Source organism: Girardinichthys multiradiatus, chromosome 9, assembly GCF_021462225.1.
Source record: "Girardinichthys multiradiatus isolate DD_20200921_A chromosome 9, DD_fGirMul_XY1, whole genome shotgun sequence".
In the NCBI taxonomy this organism is placed as follows: domain Eukaryota; kingdom Metazoa; phylum Chordata; class Actinopteri; order Cyprinodontiformes; family Goodeidae; genus Girardinichthys; species Girardinichthys multiradiatus.
The window spans coordinates 24,992,911-25,017,306 of record NC_061802.1 but is presented as its reverse complement, the minus strand read 5'-3'; the positions used below and the strand labels follow the sequence as shown (position 1 = coordinate 25,017,306).

Genomic DNA, 24,396 nt, shown 5'->3' with positions numbered 1-24,396 from the left:
TTGATAAAGCAAATAGAGTGGATTAGGTTATCCTGAGCTATCTCTGTGGTTATGCTGCTATAGGCTTAGGCTGCTGGAGGACATAATGACCACTTTCACTCTCTTCATTACATTCTCACACTACTCTCCAATTTTGCATTATTTGCTGTTATTTCAGCTTTTAACTTTGTTCTCTCTCTTTTCCCTTCCTAGAAGCTACACCTGGCCTGGCTCTGTGTCTACCTGTGACACCTTTCTGGAGGGGGGCATCGTCCAAGCTTTTGCTGGCAACAACTTAATGCTCACCCTCTACCAATGACCCACATGGCCCTGTCTTTCAGTGTTTAACCCTTTCTCTCTCCTAGACATGGCAATTGACTGTTCTCTCAAGCCCCCAGTCGGTCGTGGCAGATGTCCGCTCACACTGCGCCTGGTTCTGCTGGAGGTTTCTTCCTGTTAAAAGAGTTTTTCCTCTCCACTGACGCTACATGCATGCTCAGTATGAGGGATTGCTTCAAACTCAACGCCAGTGACTGTCCGCTGTCTCTACACGCTCATCCAGGAGGAGTGAATGCTGCAAGTCACTGACTGGATGCAATCTGCTGGGTTTCCTTAGATAGAAAAATGTTTTATCCAATTTGAATACATAACTGAATCTGACTGCACTGTTCAATGATTAGGATTAATTGGAATGTACCTGACATTTGTGAAATGCCTTGAGACCCAAGTGTTGTGAAATGGCACTATATAAATAAACTGAACTGAATTGAATTCATATCGTGTCCTACCACCAAGCACCTCTGGGCTTAGATAAAAAAAATAATGCTGTGTTGGGATGGTGTTGTCGACTGTTACAGTAGGTCAGGTTAAGGCAGCTGTGCAGCTCATGTTGTCTGTCTTTTAGGGTACAGTATGTACAGTTCTATGAAAAAACACCTTACAGATTTGTTTTGTTTTAGCTTTTTGATGTTGTCACACTTAAAGCAGTTTTTAAATTACAATTTCATTTTTTAAAGGGAACAAAGCTAACCAGACTAACCTGGTTCAATGTGAAAAGTAAGTACCCCCACCCTTTTCTACCTTGAATTAACTGTGATTTACCTAATTTTCTCAAAGATGATCTCTATTTTACTAGCCACACCCAGGCCTGATTACTACTAGAGCTGTTGAATTAAGAAATCACCTAAATAGTCTGACAACATGAAGTAAGCTAAAAGATCTCAAAAAACATCACATCAGGTCCCCTCCTAAAGAAATTCAAAAACAGCTTATCAGTCTATAAAGGGTTACAGAGCCATTTCGAAGGCTTTGGGATTTCAGCAAAACATGTGACACATTATTCCCAGCTGGAGAATAAATGACAAAGTGGTGAACCTTCTAAGCAGTCTGAGTGCCAAAATTACTCCAAGAGCGAATCAATGACTCATCCACGAGTTCACCAAGAACAACATCTACACACACCGCATGCCACACTCGCCTCGGTTGAAGTAATAGTTCATGATTTAGGAACAAGAAAAAGACTGGCCAACAATTGTATCAGTTGAGTAGTTCCAAGCCAAAACCACTGCCGACCAGAAGTAACACAAAGGTCCATCTCACACAACGTTTAGGAAAATATTCTGTGGAGTGACGAGACAAGAGTAGGACTTTTTGGAAAGTGTGCATCTCGTTACATCTGATGCAAAACAAACAGCATTTCAGAGAACAAACATCATACTGAAAGTCAAATACGGTGGTGGTAGTGTGATGGTCTGGGGCTGCTTTGCTGCTTCAGGACCAGGGTGATTTGCCGAACAATTAGTTCTGCTCTCAACCAGAGAATCCTGAAGGATAATGTTCCACCATCAGTTCATGAGCTTTAGCTCAAGCACACTAAAGTTAGGACAATGACTTGAAGAACACAAGCTAGTCCACATCGGAATGGCTCACAAAAGACAATAAAATAAAGTCAAAGTCTGGGCTTTAATTCCACTGACATGACCGACATAGCATGACCTCAAACATGCTATTCACACTTGAAAACCCTCCGATGTGGCTGAATTAAAACAATTCTGCAAACAAGAGTGGGCCAAAACAAACACTCATTGTCCGTTATCATAAATACTCAATGGCTCAATGGTTATTGCTGCCAAGGGTGGCAAAGCCAGTTATGAGTTTTAATAGTTTTTTTTTCTCTTAAATTAAATCATTGTATAAAAACTGTAGGTTCTTCAGGTAATCTAGTCTGTTATTAAAATGTGTTTGATGATCTGAAACATTTAAGTGTGACAAAAACAAAACAAAAAGAGAATAAATCTGTGAGGGGGCAAATATAATTGCACAGTACTGTGTTTGTCAAAGAGAGTCTCCTGTTAAACAACACCTGTTGCAGATATATAGTCCTGCAGCATTGAATTTAAACCAATAAAAGGTCGGCCCATCTTCTAGTGCATTTACAAAATCACACCATATATCATCACTGTCTGAAAAAAACTAAAACGTCTGTGTGCAATAAACACCAAACCTGTACGCTATACCAGTGCATAATCAAACTGACCCCTCTCTATTCCATCCTTGTGGTCAGTCCAGGAGGACGCAGGCATGCGGCTGTATGGGTCCAGCAGGATCCTGAAGCATCTGACCAGAAGGAAGACCAAGAAGAGCATGAGGAGGCCTACAAAGGCCAAGGCGGTGCGCTGCTCTGTGTCCACTGCAACCAAGGCCAGGGGGGCGCTGCTACCGCCACCCCCTGGACTGCTGGGCAGGGAGGAGCTGGCCGGGGACAGCAGCGACTCGTAGTCAAGTGTGGGTGCATTGTTCATTCTCCAAGGGGCCCGGAGACGGGGCTTACACACCGACTGGATGGTGGGCGTGTTGGGTTGAGGTATGGAGAAGAAGGGGAAGACGTTCATGAGGGGTGTTCAAGAAGTCAGCATGCAACTTTTATATTTGATGTTGACAGACAGGCAGACTGATGTTATGTATTTGTCTAAGGTGTTTGTTTTTGTGATGTGTCACACATTTTCATCCGGTGGCCACTTGATGCTGTCAAAGCTACGTAAGTTAAAGTGACATGACCTACAAGAGTTCTGACTTTAATCTTCTCAGACAACGTGTCAGACAGATGCACACGTGCAGTTCTCAATTAGCATGGACTACTTTTGTGTGTCACTTATTTGAGGATGTGACTCAAAAAGTCTGATGATGCTCAGCCACTTTCCTATTTCAGCATCCGTGCCTCAGGCGGTAATTCTTTTTCCCTTTTTATCAGAGCCACAGAATCATCATCGGGTGTCTTTGTCACTCTCAATCATAGCATACAGGGCATGCCACCATCTTCCACTAATGCAAACAAACTCAAACAAACATCTCTATTCTCCGCCAAGGTCAGTGTTGTCCAAGAGAGGTGATAAAGTGCAGGTGGACATCTAACACCCAACTGGGTTTGGCTGTTTCTGAGCTTCTGCGCGTCCTGTTACAAACAGATCACCTCAGCAACCAGATGCGACTGTTTGCATACGTGTGTGGCTGTTTTGTATGCAGCTAATTAGACCTGGAGGTCACTTGATTAATGGCCCTGAATGTTAAACAGCTCACAACCTTCTATGATGCTGCTTGCTAAATGCAAAGTTTCCCCTTCGCTAGCTGAAGCATGAAATATGGGTCAGTACTGTCAAATATTGTAACAAGTTCCTTTCTTCGCCTCCCCCTTCTGTATGGTTGCTTCAAAAAACTGCCTTCCTTGTCAAGTACAGAAGCAACAAGAGGCAGAAAATGTTTTGAGAAGCTAAATCCACTTAAACGCTTGTTCCAGTAGTCCTCAGCAGAGTTATCAGACCTTTCGGCATCAGATGTTCTAGGTAAAGCTGAGCCAGGTTTCCGCACCTAAAAACAACAGATGGTTCTGGTTAGAATCTGTGCAAAACTACTAAGAAAACATTAAGTATACACAAAAACACTGCTGGGTTATTTCTTTAAGCCAACTGTTGAGTTGACACAGTTAGGACAGAGGTTGGGTAGTTTTAACCAAGCATTGGTTCAAAATCTTTTACATGGCTGTCTGAGTTAGAGAAGAGACTACCACACAAACGATTCACATTTATAAAAATCTCAATAAAGGTTATTTAAGCTTAGCCCTTTTCTTTATTTAGCGCAGAAAATAACAGTAGCTTTCAAAAGTGTATATAACCTTGTTAAAATGACTAGTTTTTGCAATGTGAAAAAAACTGACTTTGATAAATCATTTTAAAACATTATATTGCAACATATATCCTGCACAATTAAAAGAAGAACCAAACAGATTTTATTTTAAAAAACTAAAAAACTGCATTGACCTAGTTACATGAATGTCCACATCATTACTCGAATGCTTTGTTAAAGCACCATTAGATTTAATTTCAGCACTCAGACGGCACATGTAAACTCAGTCTTTTTGAGTTTACATGTGCCGTCAATAACAGTGAATCTGTTTAAACTGAAATAAGGTTCAGCTGTCAGTGCAGGATTTTTCTGACTCTTGCTTATTTGCATCCTTCAGCTAATCCCATCATTTGCAGCGAGGTTACAATATGTATAATAATTTTGTTTTTCAAATGTATCACTCACGAGACGACTCCAAACAGTTCCCTGGTATTATAAACACTGGTTATGGTTGATTATTTATTTATTGTAATTTGTTGTTTTAGAGCTTCTTGTCAATAAACCGTTCAACTTTGAAAAGCCTGGGCGTGACGCTGGTGGTGTAGGGGTTAAGCACGTAACCCATATTTAAAGGCTACAGTCCTCGAAGTGGCTGTCCCGGGTTTGAGTCCCAGATCCAGAAACCTTTGCCAAATGTCTTCCCTGCTTCTTGCTTGCCTGTTTATATAAAGCCTATTTATTTCCTTTGAAATGGTGCCCAATTTGTAAGGAAAATGCTTTTGTGGGTTAAGCAGCACTGTTGAGTTTGTGGGTTGCGCCCATGAAAAATTGCCAAATCCCTTTGCCACTGCCAAACAGTTTTTGATTGACGCAAATATATGTTTGAAACCTTGAATATGAAGAACGCTTCCGTCAGTAGATTTATTTAGGAGAGTATTTTTTTCAGCAGTGATAGATTTTTGAACTCTCTCCTATGGACAAAAAAATATAATCTATTATTAGTGTTTAATGTCCAGCTCCAGCAGAGTTGCTCTAGTTCTGACATTCAGACAAAGAACCAGACAAAGAACAAGGACCAGCAAGAATCTGTTGAGTAACTGACATGCAAATATTTTTAAGGATATTGAAAAAAATCTTAATCTGAGAAATATACAGAGATTTTCTGTCTCGTCATTACCTACTTAAAATCTTTTGAGACTGATTTTGTTCTCAAAACATGGCATAAAGTCACTAATAGCCTAACATTAAGGCTACCAAAAAGTGAAATGAAGAGACATCCCATAATCTGGGTATTAATAAAATAAGTTAAAATATATCATGTGCATTATTTAATTTCCCTTTGGGATTAATAAAGTATTTTTGAATTTGAATTGAATTGAATATGTGGATATTAGTCACTTTAGCCCATTTTCTGAGATGAAAACCTAACCCAGTATTCTGGGTCAACCCAGGGCTACATCGGTCTACATTTGGATTAGCAAAATCACCCACATTGGGTTGTGTTTAGCCCAGCAGTTTTTGTATTGTATAAATTATGCACAATGTAAATTCACAATCAATCAAATCAGCTTATTACAACTTTTTGACTGGATTTAATGTGAACTATTAGCAGAAGATGAAGTCATTCCCGCACTGTTTCATAATACTGTGTGTTTATGGTGACCTTTTGCTATTTAAGTAACACTGACATTAACCATCTGCGTGGAGAGCACAGCACTAGCACTTCCCGTAATGACACTCAATTAGGAGCTGATTATGGTGTCATTACGGCCACATTAACAGTGATGAAAGCATGATTATAAACAAAGCTGCATTACCTCACTCCCATTTGTCATTGCATTGTTAAAGAGGAACACTGGGTCTCTAGTTGCCCCCTTTTGTATATTTGGTAACATTATGGATGGAAAGACAAAGTGTTGTGGAGTTTTATAAATAATATATAATCACATCACCTGCAGCGGACCAGGTTTCGAATCATTGAAGGAATGTGATACGCAAACCACCTGCTCACTGGTCTGAATAGAGCAATGACTGATCCATTTGCTCAAACAAATGCAATGCAACACAAGCAGCACTCTGTGTAGGGTTTTTTTTTACATGCAAAATGGGTCTTGAAGTGAAAAAAGAACCTGCAGAAGGAAAGCAGAGGAGGATAGATGTTAAAAGACTGGCAGGTAAGCTAAAGATGCATGAGGAGAAGTTCCTGTGGTGAATGGGCAGCAGTTCAGAGGAAAAGTTCACTGGCACAGTCTGGACTGGCTCTCCTCTGCATGACCATGGCAAAATGCCTTCTCCACACACTCCGTGTCTCTGCGTCGTGTTCGGTTCAAAGGTTTCCTGTCTGCTACTTCATCAGCTGGAGTCTCCAGGGTCTGCTCTGCACCAGGCTGGCTGGCAGCAGGATGACACACCTGGGAGCAGACACTCACTGTGTGAATGAATGGTCACTTTTGCATTTGAGCAAAAATAGACCTGCTTCGTGCGTGCAGATGGTTCCAGATTTACACTGACTTTAATGCCTGCAAGATAAAAACTCTTAAAAGGTTGACATAAAAAATACAAGGAATTAAACTATCGAAAAAATAGCTTCAGCTGAACATACAGAAGACAAACTGTTATTGAAACAATACACTTGGAACTAATCTCTTAGACATTTAGAGGAAACATTGCTTCACAGTGACATTAATCAGAAATCCACGCACAGATATGGTACAAAATGAGGAAGAAATACATTGCATATTATATGATTTGTTGTAAATTACTCTGAAATTTATTACATTTTTGTAATTTTGTTACCTGCCAATGTTGAATCGTTTTAATTATGCACCATTATAAAGAAAAGTACTAGAAACAAAATGCACTTTCTGATTCACCTCACAACCTCACAGGCTTTTTTGGACTGTTGGTACAAGATAGTGTAAATTTAGGCTGCACAAAATTGCAATACCATTGCTGCAAATTGCATTAAGGATATGAACTATGATAAACCCCCATTTTCTTGACAAATTTCCCTCTTTACATTACACAATGCCTCCAGCAATCACCATGAGCTTTGTCATTTCAGACACTAAATATATACATCAGGTATAAGCATTAGGAGGAATATAGACAATTTAAATATAATATATTACCAAATATTGCACAAAAGCAGCCGTTTGCGAGTGCAACATACTGTGTAAAAACAATATAAAAATAGAAATAGCAGGAATCATGCTGGTAAGGTGTTACCACGCAAGTTGTACTCAAAGGTATTGGTGCCATGTTATTCTCCGACTCCAGAACCAAGGCAGAAGCGTACGCTGTCAAGCCTCCAACGTAAGAACCTGAACAAAGAACTATTCCTGAACTCACCAGTACTCACTCTTCAGCTCAAGTAAAACCATTTGGATTACCCCGCTTCGCACTCCTGGGTCCCGACTCCCTCTACCCTTGGCGACCTGATGGCATTTGTTTAGTAAGCCATTTTCCTGATTACAGAAATTACCTTACGTTATTTTTCGCAACATATCAGTTCCCTGTTTCCCCTCTTTTCATACAGTTGGCGAATTTACCCATTCATGTCCCTGACTCACTATTGTAAATAAACACCTTTCACTATTCAGTTTTTTCCTCTGAGTGTTCTCTGTATGTGGGTCAGATCTATTCCGAAAATAACAGATTCAATGAAATAGTGAACTGGATTTATTAATAGCTTTGAACTTTAATTTTACAAAGAAAAACCCTGAAGTGTTGCACTTGCGTTTTTTCTGCCTTGCAACATGCCCACGCAGAGTTAGTGACCCAGTAGTTTTGTCACGGCTCCCAAAGGTATGTGTGTTGGCATATGAAAATTGGAGGTAGAAGGAGGGCAGACCTGGATTGCTCAGCTTATATTCCTCGTTAAATCTTACCCATGTCACCACACTCTCAGCCTAACACACACACACAGACACACACACACACACACACACTTCCATCAGCCTTAATGCACATTAGTTTGCACCTATTACATCTCTCCTCCGTCACGCTTTCTCGGCGCACCATAGAGACCATTGCAATGAAGGGAAGCGAGGCAGACACTTGTCAGTCTTCATCGAAAGGTCCTTAAATTGACATCTACTGTATTTCACACATGCAGGCAAATACATGAATTGATCCAACAGCACAGTTCACATACATATATGTACAAAATACTGTTTTGTCATAAAGGAAGCATGATGCCTTTAACTATTTGTTTTGTTTAATTCTCCTAGTTTAGTCATTGGTTTTTCCTGGATGGAGCCTCTTATGGAAATATTGCCTTTATTACCTTCATTTGTTCCTGCAGTTTAAAAAAAACATGTATTTCTTCTGTTTTTCTTTCTGACAAAAAGTATACCTAACTCAGTGCTTCTGTGTTTATTTCCTGGGCCAAGCCAGTGATGGAACTATTGCCACTATTAACTCTGTGCACTCTTTGTTTTTCCTCAACATAAAAACATTCCTGGACAAAAGCTTGTGTGTTTTTTCTGTGCCTCCTTCCAGCGTTCCGACCCCCCAGCTGGTTGTGGCAGATGGCTGCTCATACTGAGCCTGGTTCTGCTGGTCGTCCCCCCTTCTGGTGAAAAGGAAGTTGTTCCTCTCCACGGTCACCACATGCTTGCTCAAGATTACGACAAAGTTGACACCTTGATACAGTCAGCTGCGCTTACTCAAACAGATACATTTGTCATAATATAAGCAACTGAATTTAAGTGTATGGTACTATAATAAGGACTGAACTGAAAAGTATGTAACTGGATTTAAATCTGACTAAATGATTGGACTATATTGGAATTAACTGGACTGAATTTACCCATGGACCTGTTTGTCTAAAGTGCCTTTAGATGCCAATTGTTGTGAACTGCTCCCATATTAATAGAGTGAACTGAATCTTTGAGGCACGCCACTGGAAAGACAATGGGTTACAGATGTTTGTTACTTTGAAGGAACACCAAGTACAAGATAAAGCAGTAAAGAGCTACACCTTAGAAGCTCATCACAGAGAGTACTGATAGAAAGTCAAAATATTCTAACATGTTAAAATATTTGTAGGTAACTATTATCTAATCCTTAAATCAAGATATGGTAAGCAAGTGCTAGGTGTTTACCTTGACTATTCTGAATGTGGCCTCTCCACCTAAATCCAGTGACTGAAATGCTATATGGAGAATCACACTGATCTAACATTTAAATCCAGCATCATCTTGTTAGCTGGTTTAGCAAGACTGCGAACAGCCAACCCAGCCAGCCTCCAGGTTGCTCTGAGCAGATAGTCTTGATTTGTTATTATTTATAGGCCGAGAAAGCCACTTTCTAAAAGTAATTAGACTTTAACAACAAAGAGAAAGGGAGGAAAAGAGCATCAGTGAACAATTGGAGAGAGAAAGAGACAGAGATGGTAAATGTTCGTCTCAGCCTCAGCCTGCAGGGGATTGAATTAACCCTTTCCAATTTGCTGCTTATAAAGATAAAGTGGACTTGGAGAAAAGGCAGAGGGGGAGCTCCATGTGATCCACAAGCTCAGCTGGGTATCCCCATCACATCTACACAAAAGTAATGTAGCTCACAAGACAAATATTGAGCATTCAGAGGACATGAAAGCAGAGACAGTGCACAGATACAGAGGAAATGGAAATGTATAAAAACCTTTCATAAAGCTATCTGATATGTTAGATGCTGTTTTCTCCATTCTGGATACATGTGTGCTAGTATTCATCCATTTGCCACCTCAGGGAGTTGGTCCCTGCGGTGTTTCTGAATATAATGAGGACAAGGACCAGGTCACCTTGAGCCTTGTATAAAAAATGTTTATTTTTTAACTACCCACAGTTTTCACATAAGCTTTAATTACAAGAATTTTCAAAAAGTATAAGAGCCCGTAACAAAACACCCTGACAGATATTTCTTAAAGCTGTGAAGACGGACACTTAGTGGGACAATTTCTTTTCCCGCTTGGCCTATGTTACCAACCCATTCCTCAGATGATCCTGGTCATAATTAGGCCGTCAGACAGTCAGCAGCTACTGTAATGGTGATAAAGTCTGTCAGCTAAATGTTCCGCACACTTTAAATACAGCCAGCCAGTTTGCAACATGCTATGAAAATGTGTGTCGGTGTGTATGAGACATTCACTGGGCATGCATGCAAATGAGAAGCAGTACTGCAGAAAGAAAGTGCTCTACACTACTGACCTTTTAAAACAAGAAGGTCCAGCAAGTCAACAGCCATACAGTTCATATAGGTATTTTTAAAGAACCTGTCTCTTTTACATAAAAACAGAAACATTTCTACACTCAGTCTTTCTCTCTCCTTTGTTTTAGTTGAGTAGAATCTCGGCCTGTTTTTTACAAGATCATTTATTTCGGTTTTTCTTATTTCCTTGGGTAAGTTTTTTATTTTTTAATCTTTGGTTTTATTAAATGATGTTTTAATTAGAGAAGCACATAGCAATTTGACTGTTAACCAAATTGGAGGATTTTCTGCTTTATTGGCCTAAAGCTGAAACAGGCAACCAGAAATTCAGAAATCTTATCTTTTTTCAATCAGTACTTAAACCATACTTAAGCACTAATGGACACTCTTCGGTAAATATTCTGTTACTGAGTGAAGAAGAGTAAAAGTGAAGCTATTTTTAATATCAGCGGGGAGTTTAAAAGAGAGGTCTGAGGTAGCACACATATCCAAGAAGCTATTTAAAAGAAAACTGCATTTTCTACGAAAGTGGTTCCTAAAGTGCCATTAGAGGTCGCAAATTATTAAGAGTGGGATCTTGATATCCTTTTCATAAATATAAAAGCATATTTATGGTATAAATGTTGCGATCGATAAAAAAAAAAAAAACATTACGTACAAATAGATATGAGCAATGATGGGTGGTTGAATAGTAAGGCTTGAATACTCAACTGATAGTCAGGGTCTTAATTCTTTTTATTTTGTGGGTCAGGACCAAAACAGTTTGGGAACCACTCTGTGACATTAAAACATCTCTCCACTCCATCTAGGCTGCAAGAGGAAGTTAGACTTTGAGCAAGTAACAGGAAAGCTGAGTAGAAAAAAGCATAATTGTGGTACTGTATCCTCTCTGTTGTGGAATATGCTGGATTTTTAAAAATCTCAGAGTTTAAAGTAAGGATCTACATTCCCTCGGAATTGCACACAGAGATTGCTGTTCCAGTAATGCTAGCTGCACAAATGACTAAACTAAGATGCTAAACCCTAAAATAATGTCTACTCCATAATCATTTTTTCTTTGCCTCTGAATAGTAAGATCCTGTTGTGCAACAACTGCTTCCACAGAAACAATGTGACATCAACTTTGTTCTAAAGTAAAATAATACTATATATATTTTGTATGATGAAAACAAAAGAAAAAGAGCAAATATCCAGCGCTACTTATATGCTCTTAGAATTCCTGTTTCATTGAGGAGATTGCTGTCTTTATGTTGTGTGAAAATCTTCCAGACTTGTGGGATTCCTAAAATGCCTAGTTTACATTATTTTACTTAAAGGACTAAGGCAAAATCCTTAACTTGCTTTTCTTGAGGTAGGGAAATATACAAGAATCAATGTCTGATCTCTTTATGCAGATTAGAAGATACCAAAGTGCACAACAACTTGTTGACATTACAACTGTTTCCATTGTTTTCTCAGACTTTTTATGACCATCAGGGAGAAACGGAGTACAACATGAACTTGTGACGTCACGCTGCATTGGATTGTCTATTGAAATTAAGGGTTGAGGATTGTTACCCTGTTGATGTTTGCTATCAGAATTTATGGAATAATTTCTTCTTCTCTTGAGTTATATGTTTTTGTACCACTAACTTCTTCAGATGATCAGCCTCCTAACCACAGTTAGATAAGTTAGTTAGGATGCTGCTTTCACTAAATCTTGCAATGGGTCTCTCCAGACATACGTGTGTTAAGGTTTCTTTTTCAAAATGGTCAACCAGAGAGAGCAGTGAGACCTTGTTCACCCTTTCAACTATTCTAGCACATTTTGCAGAGTCTTTCAGTCACACTGCAGCTGCCACATCAAGATGTGATGCAGCTTGTCAGGATGCTCCCACAGGTGCCTCCATAAAAAGGTGGTGAGGAGAAGGAGAGAGATCTCTGTCTCTGCTTATTTGACCTGAGAAGCTCTGTTGTCTCACTATGAAAAAAAGAAAGACTACTTGGGTGCTCATTTGCAAGCTTTTCAAACTGCTTCTTCTTGGGTTTCCTTTATGATCCATTTGAGCAGCCATCAATCTGGCAATCTGATTATGCTTCACTTATTTTTTTAAACAAACAGAAAGTTGGAATCTTTTGCCACTATCAATCTAAGATGTTGTACAAGATATTGCCCTATTAAAAATGAAAAGTAAATTATGTGCATTTCTTTAAGTAATCTTTACTACTGGAATTTTGCTTGAGGCGTCTAAACCTCTGCATCCCCCTGTTGAGGGAGACAAATGGATCAGTGCACACATGAGGGAGCAAAGGAGGAAAAAACAAGCCCCTTGTGATTTTCAACAGCACCAATGTAGCAGAGCAATTCCATCTTCAGGGTGCCTACAATCTATCATTTTAACAGATGAACCCAGATGAATACCTCTTTTCTTTATCAGCATATTTAGAGATGTATCTGAATGCCCCTCAGCACCAACAGATATAGATTATTTTTGTACAAAACAGCTTTTTACTTGACCTAAATACAGAGAAGCTTGTTTTGTGGTTGAAATATTCCCATTACAGGTTCACCTGCTGTGTGCTGAAGAGCAAAAATATAAAATAAAATAACATGTTTCATACCATAAACACAAAACATGTTCCAACCACAGATATAAGCACAGAATAACAACAGCTATTCCTATTGTTTAATATCATAAACTACATTTATTAGTTTAGTTATAATAATGTTTTTCAATCCATTTTATTCATGAGGAGTTTCCAGACTAGCAGTTTACATGTAAGCAAATTGTCTCTTGCAGAGTATTTATGGGTTAAAAAACATGTCTGAACATCAGCTTCTATATCTTAAATTGGATAGTATCATCATATTAGTCCATCTTTGCTTTAGAGATTGCTGGGAGTACCTCAAGAAATTTACTCTGAATACGTATACCATAATATTTATTTACCTGATCAAACCCAATCCTAGGGAAACGACCAGAAGGAAAATATAATGTGATATTGGTTTAGCATTTTCTCTATTCTCTATTTTTAGATCACAGAGAACTCATTAGTTTTACCTTTGACCATATTATAATAATTTTATTTAGATCATTTTGTCTTACAGGTTGAGTATTCCATCAGGGATGCACTTGCAAAGAATTACCAATCAAAACAGGACTAACTAGGTGACTTGTTATTTCTGAACCCTAGAAGCCACATTTCTTCTCCATTCTTAAATTATAGCCAAACCACAAGAGGGGTAAATATTTGCCTCCTCTGTGAGCTTTAGTTTACAAGCAAAAAAAGAAAAAGCAAACTTGATGGACTTTCAGTGGTCACCTTAAATTTACATTCTTCTGCCACATTCGTCTTGATTCTGTTGTTAACCACTCCACCGATTGCAGAGCAATCCAGTTGCCCCTGGAGTGCACAGGCATCAGCTGAAATCTTCGTCTAAATAAAGCTTAGACACATTTGCACATGTCTGAGCTTTGAAAAGACATGTGTTGTCATCTTAAGACAAAAAAGAAGAAATTATTTGACTAGACACCAAGACTAATTTACCACATCTGCTGCTATGAAATTGGTTGTAGCTAACATGATCAATCCTGCAGCAGCATCGTCAAGCACACGATAAATAACATGATTTTTTTTCTATTTTGATTTTGATATATAGACTAGAGCAAAAATAGAAAATATACACCCACAAAAGATTGTTACAGATTTCAAGTGCTTTTTGCATAGAATATTTCTATTTTTGCAAATACAAGTTGATATTGGCTTTCTGCTCTTGAGATGTCACTCATAGCTAGGAAACAGCAGTTAAAACTGCAGGGTTTACCTTAATGACAGCAGCATTACCTTAATAAGAGCGATGGGTATTGCTTCTTTTATTTTTACTACCATGGTTGTCTGGTTTTTATGCCAAATAACACTTCCAAACAGCTGTATCTGACTTTCTTGTAAATGAAGAGAACATTAAGTAGGATTTTTCAGCTAGCTGACAGACAGTGCACAGCAACAGTGGCTTACTGCGCCACTTTCCTTAAGATCTCATTAAAACGACTTTAAGGTGTAGGAATAGTTTGAAAATAACATTTGTGGCTCTGAAACTGTAAACTTTTAAAACCTTGGTACACTTTATACCAGCTACTAGTCCATGCCTAGTGGGAGATGACCTTTAGACGGCAGTAAAAGAGAGAGAGAAGTCCACCAAGCCACTAAGCCCGAAATGTGCTTTCTCCAGGATGCTTGTGCCAATCTCTTTGGCATTGGTGAGCACTCTGAGGAAATAAATACTTTATGTTTGTAAGGAAAGGTGACACAAAAAGGGATGGAAGGTCTTCATGGGTAAGAAAAAAGTAACAATGTCTTCTATATTTCAGAATAACCCTAAAACAAAGTTTAATTAACAAAATCTATGGACACATTCTGTATAATAATAAATAAATCACCTCCAATAGCGGATAAACCTGCCAGAATAAAACTTGGCAAGTTCATACAACTGATATTTTTTGGCAACTTTTTCTTTGTAATTCTTTTATTCAATTAAGTAGCTCTGCTTTGGTGATTATTTAAGATGAGCTAAGGTGGCATTTGTGATTCTGAAAATGTATTTCAGTGGCTGATGGTGGGATGTAATCAAGGCTACTTACAACAAGTATCAAAAAACCCAGACCAATCAATACATTTTCAGTTTAGACAAATTGTGGTTAAAGGAACAAACTACGGGACATCCTCTGCAAATTATTTAGAAGCATGACTTCAGGTTTTCTGAGATTTATGTCAAAACTGACTAAATCCACTTGGAGTGAATTTTATTTAATAGAATAATGAATTTCTTGGGAATAACTATGACCTTGCAAGCATTAAACTCAGAGGACGTGAAGGACATTTGTCGCCTCTGGCCGTTCAGGATCATCACTTTAATCCGCTCTAAAACTCGTCCTGTCCCACCAGTCAGTGTGAATAAATGTTATGCCAACCATATCCGCCCTATATTTAATTCACAAATCACACACATGAAATATTCACACAAGGATGAAGATGAAAGGTTCACAAATGTTAGCAGGTCAGCAGTGAGTGGGAGAAATCCACTTATGTAAAGAAAATGAGATCGAAAGCAAACAGCTGAGAAAGCAGATCTGATGCACCAATCAGGTGTTTTCTGGCCAATTTCTAATCTCTGGTTTTTGTAAAACTTTGACCAGGTGATAAATATTTTTAGCTGAGTCTGGCTTCTTTTTAAGAACTATAATATAAATAGACAAAAGAACAGCCATAAAACTGCTGTTATCTGTCCTACCTGCTATAAGCGTTCATTTATTATATTAGGAGCAGAGGTGATGTCACACTGTGTGAGGGAGTATTCAGTTTGAAACGGTTTTTAATTTAATGTTCTTCAGCTACTTTGCAGCTAATTTACAGTCATATTCAATAAATCAGAATATGTGTTCCGAGACTGGCCGGAGAGGAACAGCGAGCTAATGTCTCTTTGCTGGCAAACAGACATAAACTCTTTAAACTGGATCCAAGGGTGTCATACGATCATCGATCATATGCACTAAGTTAAGTACTGATGAATTACTTTTGAAAGAATCTGGTATTCATTCATAAAAGGGGTAAATTAAGGTATAAGCATTGCTTACTTTCTCTCTGAGGCCTGCAGAAGCAAACTGTCTCAGAGAAGTCCCCAGTAGAGACGCTGTCTCTACAAGCCGAGTGAAGCGCTTTTCCCTGCTTGAGAGAAGGACAACAGGAGCCACATCACCGTGGTTACGGTAACGTGCAGTTTGGCCGGCCGACAGAACAGCCGCCACTCCCCACAGCTAAGGAGGTTAGCTGTTGCTGACCATTTAAAGACTGTGGACGTTTCTTCAAGCTTCGCCGCCTTGGACAACGTTCCTCACCACAGTTCATGAGGTTAAGTGTTTGGGCAGAATAATATAGAAGTGATTTAGATTGAAATGATCTAAACGTTTTCCATTTTATGAAATTTGGTTTTGTTTGTGTTGCACTCTGCTATCTTGGTGCCAGCAGAATATCTGCGGCACATGTGCTCAGGTTGTGTTCTTTGTTTGTATGTTTTAAAGTTAAGACAAACTTTATTTAAAGGGTGATATTAAACACAGAAGATTGATCATAATGTGCCGTCCGCGCTTATGCATTTTAACCCTTTTATTGGCGGTATTTTTAAAGGTGTGTGTTTGATTCTGGTGCTAAGCTATCAGCCTCCTTTGTTAGCTTCAACTGCTAACAGGTAAGGACACGTGCTTGCTGCCAAATAATATTTACCCAAAAAGGTTTCGTTTTCAATCCAGTAAATAATGTGTCCCTAACATCATTTCACTAAATTTGATAACTAGGTAAACACCATTAAGCCCCATTTCTCCAGAAAGATTTGGCTCTTTTCCAAAATATTCCCTTAATAATATTTCTTTAAATATTATTTCAATAAATAAAGGCAGCTAATGAGACCCCGTTGAGAATTAGTCATCCAAAGGGTTGGTTGATCTTGCATTGTGAAGGGTTGTCTAAATGTTTGCTGATTATTGCCTAAGTTGGTTCCAAGACTAACTTAACTTCATTTCCAGATTTTTCAAAATAATCCTTGGTTCTCAAACATAAACATTGCATGGTAATGTTGCATCACTCTTTTTGGTCATGATTTTCAATAATCTTTAATCAACTTGTTTATATTGTATATAGCCCATTAGTCTTCCTTATTCTTTAATTCTGCTTGGTAGTTTAGTTGGATTGTTTTAGCATAGTAAAGAGTTTGTTGATTGAAATATGTTTGGCTTTGAGTTGACTTATTTTTGCTAATAAATTCTTGTATTTTAAGAAATTGTGTGAATTCATTCCATGTGTGCAGAGTTTATGCTGTTCAATAATGTCAGAGCTCATCTCACACCTTTCTATTCTGTCCTAATACCATCGCCTTACTGGGCTGTTATTCACAGGACAATCCTTAACAGACCGAAATATTATTTGATAAAATATTAATATATGAATATTAAATAATATTCTCAGATTCATAATCCTAACAATGACACTCTCTAAGCAGCTTCAGTCAGCTTCTTCACAAGGTCTTTTGCTTTTTTGTTGTTGATACACACATGCATGAAACAAAAACACATTCATCTCAAGCTAAACAGGCAGGCACGCTTGTAAAGCTGATTCTGAATCTTTTTGATGATATCAAACAAGGAGGCAGTGTGATTTTGCTATAACATACATCTACAGGCAGGCCTCCAGTAAACTCAAATGTTGTTAATAATTCATCCAAAGCATTACAAAGGATGGAATTGTAATCTTGGCTTTTCCCATTGAAAAAAGGCATAGTAATCTCTAGAATATAAACACAAATTTATTCTATAGATGTTCTCAGTTATTTTTTTAGTATTTAGCAAATAGAAAGAATTATTGTAATCCTAACTGAGCTAATGCTAAATGTTCAGTCTGATTTGAGGCTTCAACTGCAGTTGTTGCTTTCGGGTCAACAATCATGACAGCTCACAGTTTGAGCCACATGACCCAGTGAAACAGAGCAGTGAGATAAGAGGACAGAGGAATGATGTGGTAAGAAATGCCAAGGCATGGGCAAAAGTTACATCAGAGCCATAGAAAGAGACATAACAGAAAAAATGGAAATTGGTGGTTTGCAGAATGCTAAACACCCATTATCCATGCCTCTAGTCAGATTGACCTGAACTCTGTAAATACTTGGGGAGAACAAAGGGTTAGACAGGATCAGTCAGGTGGATGTGAAGGTAAGAGGGTGGGAAAAATACTGAGGGAGGTGAAATCACAAATAAGATAATATGAAGGAGAAAGGAGTGTGCTTGTATGCGAAGGCCAATATGTAGATGTCAGCAGTGTTGAAGTCAGAAAACAGCAGCACTATTCTTCCATCAGACAGCCAGTCTGCCAAGTGCACCAGGACAGAACGGAGCCAGCCAACCAGCCCACATGATGGCCATATATATAACATGCTCTGCCCACACAAATCGTCCTCAAAATGAAGGTGGAAAGAGAGCTCAGAGTCAGCATTAAAATGTCAAAAACGTTCCTGCACACAGTAAGAACGGAGCGAGTTGAAACGTCAGAGCAGCCCTGAGCCAGGATGTGGCACAAAGCTTTTCAGTCAGCAGAGCAAAGAAAAACCCAAACAAATACTACCGGGAATTATAAAACGGTATCAGAGTGTAATGACTGGAAAATGCAGTCTACAAACTTTAAATACAAAAAAAAGTGAAAGTACTGACTCACACGTTGAGCATAAAATAATTTTGCTGACTGATCCGATCCCAAGAGGCAAAAGAAGCCACCAGTTAGAGTCCTGAGCCTGCATCAAACACAGATGAAAACTCAAGACTAAACTCAGAAATATAACCTTGTAGAAGTGAAGGTAGCTTGTTCAGTACGTATGATTACTAGGTTTGCCGCTGGGTAGGGTAGGCGGTTCTATAGACCACATATGACCAAACTAAATCCATTTAAGGCAGAAGAAAGGAGGTATTATCTGTTTTCTTTCTCTCCCTGTCGCATCAGCTGATTCATTTCCAGTAATCCAACTGGAATAAGCAAGTTAATAGACATACTGTATGTTTGATGGTTGCTGTGGTGTCTGTGCCTTTGAGCCGAGCAGGGACAATAAATCCCAGACCCTGAGTCACCAACAAAAGCCTGACAGATAAACGGTTGATAAATATTTGACGGCTGATCTTGAACAAGAAATCAAAACCACTTACAGCAGCACCTCGTCAAGGTTGAAAGCCCTCAATGACTTTGTTACATCTCCTCTGTACTGAAACTGAAGTCATTTTTATGGGAGCCGTCCCCCCCTTCTGCCCTGGTGGATCTGCAGGAGGTGGCTCTTTACAACACAAACAAAGTAATGTTTATTACTTTGTGTGCCACATAATAAAAAGCTAAATGGTACCACACTAAATTTTACACTTCTAATAATTCTGGGACTAAACTCCAAACGCACCAAAAACACTGGTGAAGCTCTGAGGTGCATGAAAAGTCATTTGAGAAGTGTGCTACATAAATTAAACGTGTCAGTGATGCAGCAAAGACACTTTAGTGGCTTCATCTCCTTACTTGACTGATTTTAAACGACAGCTGAACAATGCAATAAAACATCCACTTCGACGAGCAGCATAGAGTACATGATATCCGGTATCAGAGCTAATAACACAGACTGGCGGTGACACAGAAAGATAGCTGCGTGGCATAGAACCTGATTCTCTAATGTGCTCTGTGTAATGCTCTATATGCTGACAAGGAGGGAGGTCAGGAGCTCTATTTTTTCCCTTTGTCTCCATCTGTCTTCTCATTATAGAACATTACATGATGACACTGTCAGCTTCCTGCCAATCAGCATTACAGCACATCCTTTTTTAATTTTTTTTTTTATCTGAACTAGTAGGCTGGCAGCCGCTTGTTATGTCTATAAACAAAAATGATTCAGATTTCCAGTTCCTTTAATTGTGTTTGTAAATGTCAGATTTAAGCTGTATGTCAGGTTTGAGCAGGTTTGTTTCCAAATAGCCACACTGACCTAATTTAAAGCATTGAAGATCCATACTCTGAACTGGAGAAGAAATATTCCAGAGAGCCATGGTGGAATACACTTTCAGGGTGATTTCTTTTTTTTCTGATGAAGCTTCTAAATTAAGTTATAAAAACATTTTTCCCTTAAACAAAGTGATTTTCACCTAGAATGTCTCCTGGCATATCACAACAACGGATGCAATATTTAGAGTAAACTTTTGTTCTCATTCAGTATTTGGACTTTGTCAACAAGCACATGCCCATATTTGTATTATTTCAGTTAAAGCTCTGCACTCCACTTAGAGATATATAACTTTCACTGCTGCCCCATAGGGGGCGATAATGTGATCCTTTGTCTACTGTGGAATCAGAACAGAAAAAGAAAAGAAACTGAAAATACAGAATAAAGTTGCAACATTCTGGCAGATGTCTGCAAAGAGTCCTGGTAGACACTACTGGACAGGTACATGAGGAAATTTATGTAGTGGGTAGGAAATTTTCCATTAATCTGGTTCTGCCAGCATAAAAACTATTTTGACAAACAAAAACAACCAAATAATATACCTACCTCAATGTGTCTTTATTTATAGAGCACTATTTAGACACAGCAAGGGTAAGACAAGTGCTTTAAATACAGTAAGAACAAGACACAATAAAAACCAAACAATAAACATGCATTAAGAAAATAATGAGCTAAACATGGCTATGCAACTTGAGTGAAATAAAAGTATAAATTAATTTGTCTTAAGATTCGATGAATAATTGCTCTTTGTTGATTTTTTTAAGATTTTTTGTTTGAGAATAGTGATCATGATGGTGCCTGCAATAATCTGATCATTCTGAACCTTTGCTGTAATATTGTGATTATGTGGGTCTAAACATGAAGAAATTATGTTCATTTTGTCTGAATGCAGTCTTGTGTTGCTTATGAAGTGACATATTTTGTATACTGTGTGTTTTGGAATAATGGGTGTGCAATGTACAGCGTGCTACTGCATCAGGACAGAGAAAGGGCCTGTTTACACAACGTTTTCTGGTGGAAATGGAAAAGTTTAGTTGCATATCTACTGTCCGTTTACACGACTGACAGCAAACGTTTTCTCTGGGAATGAGTTCCAGAGTGTAATGGTTTGAAAACGCCCTAGTCTCCTTGTTGTGTAGACAGGAAAAACAGAATATTTCTTATGGGAATGTCCTGGCTTATGTGCAGTATGACTGAAATCAGGTAACCAGGAAATGTTTGCGGATGTTTTTGAGTTTTAAAGAACATATTGTCAACTAGTGGTGGTGTGCCATGGGAACTACACCATTTTCATTTCTCTGAGGTTGTTGTGTGAATGGAGATTGTAATTAAAACATTGTGTAGATGTGTAGAGAAATGGAAAAAAAATCAAATTTTTAATGGATAATTGTTGTGTAAACAGGGCCTCCGTCTATTTTGCTGTCATGTCACTATCTCATTTTATTTATTGTTTAAAGATCACCTGACAGTCTGGGCAAAATAGTTCATTACTCTGTAATGGGTTTATGAGTGCCTCACAATGGTAAAATACTTATAAGCTGCATTAACCAGAAAGAACTTCAAGCATTCAACATGCTGACATGATTGAATCTTCATCAATGTGAACAGAGCATCTGCATAGTGCAGTATGGAATTACTGAAGATTATTACCATGCTATTGCTTCAACAGAGTAGTTGAAGCAATAGCATTAGAGTAGTTCTTGTGTTAATTCCGGGAAAGTGGTGCATATGCGCATATACTGGGTGTGGCGTCTCAAAGTAGTGATGCTCATTCAGTACAATATTTGTGACAACATTTCCAAAACTGTCAGCTGCAGCCTGGCTTAGCTTCAGATCGGATGGTGGTCAGTTCACCTCTTTGCCATTGCACACTTATGCAGTTTTGGTCCTTATATACAAAACTTTTTTGAGTCCAGTAAATGAGACCTAAAAGAAGGACGTCATTGATAGGAATATTTGGTTTAATCAGGAGTCCTTAGAGTCCACTGGCCCAATCAAGGATCAGAAGTACTGTAAACGAGAGTAGATCACAATGGTTTTCAAAGTTTTCAGAAAATCTAAAACTCAACAAAATAATATATGCGGTTTTAGCTTTTTTATGACAATTTGTCTGCATAATATATAACAATATGTTACTACAATAAAAAGCAAAATCATGCACTGTGGCTTAAGTACATTGGGTACAAAATAGTTAGTTTATATGTAAAAAATAAAAGCAGGAAAAGATCGAAATGAAATGCGTTGGTAAGAAACGGGGTTAGATATTGGTGAAGTGTTGAATGACCCAAAGGTGTGGAGATCACAGAGATTAAAATGTATACAGTATCTGTAGCATAGAAAGGCAATACTGGAGCTGGTTTTTCATATGCCATATAGAAATAAACCTCACAATCTAAAGCCCACATCTGGCTTTATTTTTGCAGTTTCAACAAGTTTATTTTAGGAACGTATCTACTGTGGTTTCTTTGTTGTGCACACAGACACAACCTCTCCACTAAATTTTATTAAATTCAGTGAAACACATAAAGCAAACAGCAATGAAAACATCCCTGTGCCTTAGCCTTTTTCTCTATGGCAGAATGACACAATCTGGGGGGTGCTGCATAAAAAATAAATTGCCTTCACCACAACTTCTATTAAGCTTAAAGAGCCCAGATCTCCATCAGTTACTGAACAATAAAACTTAACCGTTTGTTCCGCCTAACACACAAATCAGTCAGCACTTTTTACTGAAATGGGACAACAAAAATGACTGAAATCAGAAATGCTGTGGTCTAGGGTACACATTGTCTGGGACAGATTTCCGAGCGGAGGGCACTTGATAGTCAGGAACTATGTCAAACTGCTCAGTAACCGTAAGAAGCTGTTGTTTATGATAGACTGAGTACATTTTCTGCAACTAAAGTCCTGAAAAAGCTTAATAAATGTGAAATACATCACAAATAAAATGCTATATTTTTGTGCAAAGTGACAGTTTTGCATTAAACAGACTTTCCTTCTTAAGGCTGTGTATCTGCGGTCTATATGGAGAGGTCACAAAGGATAATATTCACCTGATATATCTCAGCAGGAGAATGGGATCCATATTTCCTGAAGGTGACTTGCTTAAGTAAGACTGGAAATAAAGCACAGTCCAATACCAGCGTACACAGACACTGTTACTTTCTGTAATAAAATGTTTTCATTGTTCGTGTAGTTTAAGGTAAATCTTAGTAAACATAATAATTAAAGGATAAATACAGTAAACTACTCAGTTGATGTTATCCAGTAGAGTGGAGTAATGGCTTTAAAAGGTAAAGTTTCATTTAAACATCAGTCAGTGAAATTATTCAGCCATTTAGCGTTTTACTTTATCTGTAAAGCAATTTTGAGTTTTCCTTTGCAGCTCTTGATTTATATTTCTCATAATAAGCTAATAATAGAAACAACACCCGAACTTCAGTCTGCATTTCAATTTCTCATTAACGCATTCGCATTTTTTCTGCTTCAGTAAAACGATTCATTAATTTTTTTTCAAACATCGTTTTATAAGTTGCAGGTTTTATTGCTGCCGTGTTTCACCAACCTGGTTCTGGAGTCCTGCAGGGATGAGTGCCCGCTCTGTCCGGACCGCTGCAGCCTCAAACTTTAAAATCTGCTCCTCCTGCTCTGTCGCTGCTGCTGTGCGCTACTTTACTCCGAGAGGCAACACTGAAGGCAGGCGAAGAGTCTTTAAAGCTCCCCGCCCACCCCTGATGACCGCACAGCCAATCACAAAGGTAGGCATTCCCCAGCATGTGTCCTCATTGTCATAGTAATCCTCTCTAAATTGTAAAGGAACGCATCAGTGTAGTTATAACAGTATAAGTGTGTTTGGCTAAAATAAATATATCTTTTAGCTTTTATATCAAAAATAAATAGCCCACATAAACTCACTGTATGTCCATCTGATTTTCTGTCTTTGAAAACAGCTTGTTTCTGCAATTCCACCTCTGTTGCTTATTTTATAAATACTCCGTTTTAAACACTCACCTACACTCCTTGGGACAGGTTTTAACTCAGTGGTTCTCAAAGATGGGGTCGAGGCCCCACTTTGGTAAGGTAAGGTAGGCAAGGTAAGTTTATTTATATAGTGCTTTTCAGTAACAAGACATTCAAAGCGCTGGGCCCACAAACACCAAATATGGGGTGCTGAGAAAATTGCCAGAAATTACATATAAATTAAAGATTATTGCCAATTTCATATTTTTAATATACTTGTTGCCAGACAATCAATCAACATATATTTATCCATCAAGGCTGCACAGTGGAGCAGTTGATTGACTATTCGCAGGACTTCATAGGGGCCTTGGTTTGAATCCTGTCTAAGGCCACTTTGTCTGAATTCTGCATGTTTTTCCTATTTATGGGTGGGTATTTTCTCCAAAGTATGGGATCTGACAAAATTTAAACATCAGTAACAAAAACATTTAACAATAGCGCTATTTGTGTTATTATTGTGGCTGCGTTTACTTTGGTTATTGCCACTAATAATTTGTATCACAGAAGCTAAATGTTTGGATAAAATTGTTTCATTCTCC

General features: G+C 38.3%; 1 protein-coding gene across 1 annotated transcript; it reads right to left on the bottom strand.

Annotated features, from left to right (window-relative positions):
- Window positions 1-630: 630 nt before the first annotated feature.
- LOC124874192 (cortexin-1-like) lies at window positions 631-23,513 on the bottom strand. The gene is made up of 2 exons (XM_047375451.1): window positions 23,403-23,513; window positions 631-3,843 (listed from the first exon to the last, which is right to left on the bottom strand). The coding sequence occupies exon 2, from the start codon at window positions 2,868-2,870 to the stop codon at window positions 2,490-2,492; it is 381 nt and encodes a 126-aa protein (XP_047231407.1). The 5' UTR covers window positions 2,871-3,843; window positions 23,403-23,513; the 3' UTR covers window positions 631-2,489.
- Window positions 23,514-24,396: the final 883 nt, after the last annotated feature.

Bases quoted from the DNA above. Each gene is read 5' to 3' on its own strand.
- LOC124874192 (XM_047375451.1), bottom strand. From the start codon at position 2,870: ATGAACGTCTTCCCCTTCTTCTCCATACCTCAACCCAACACGCCCACC.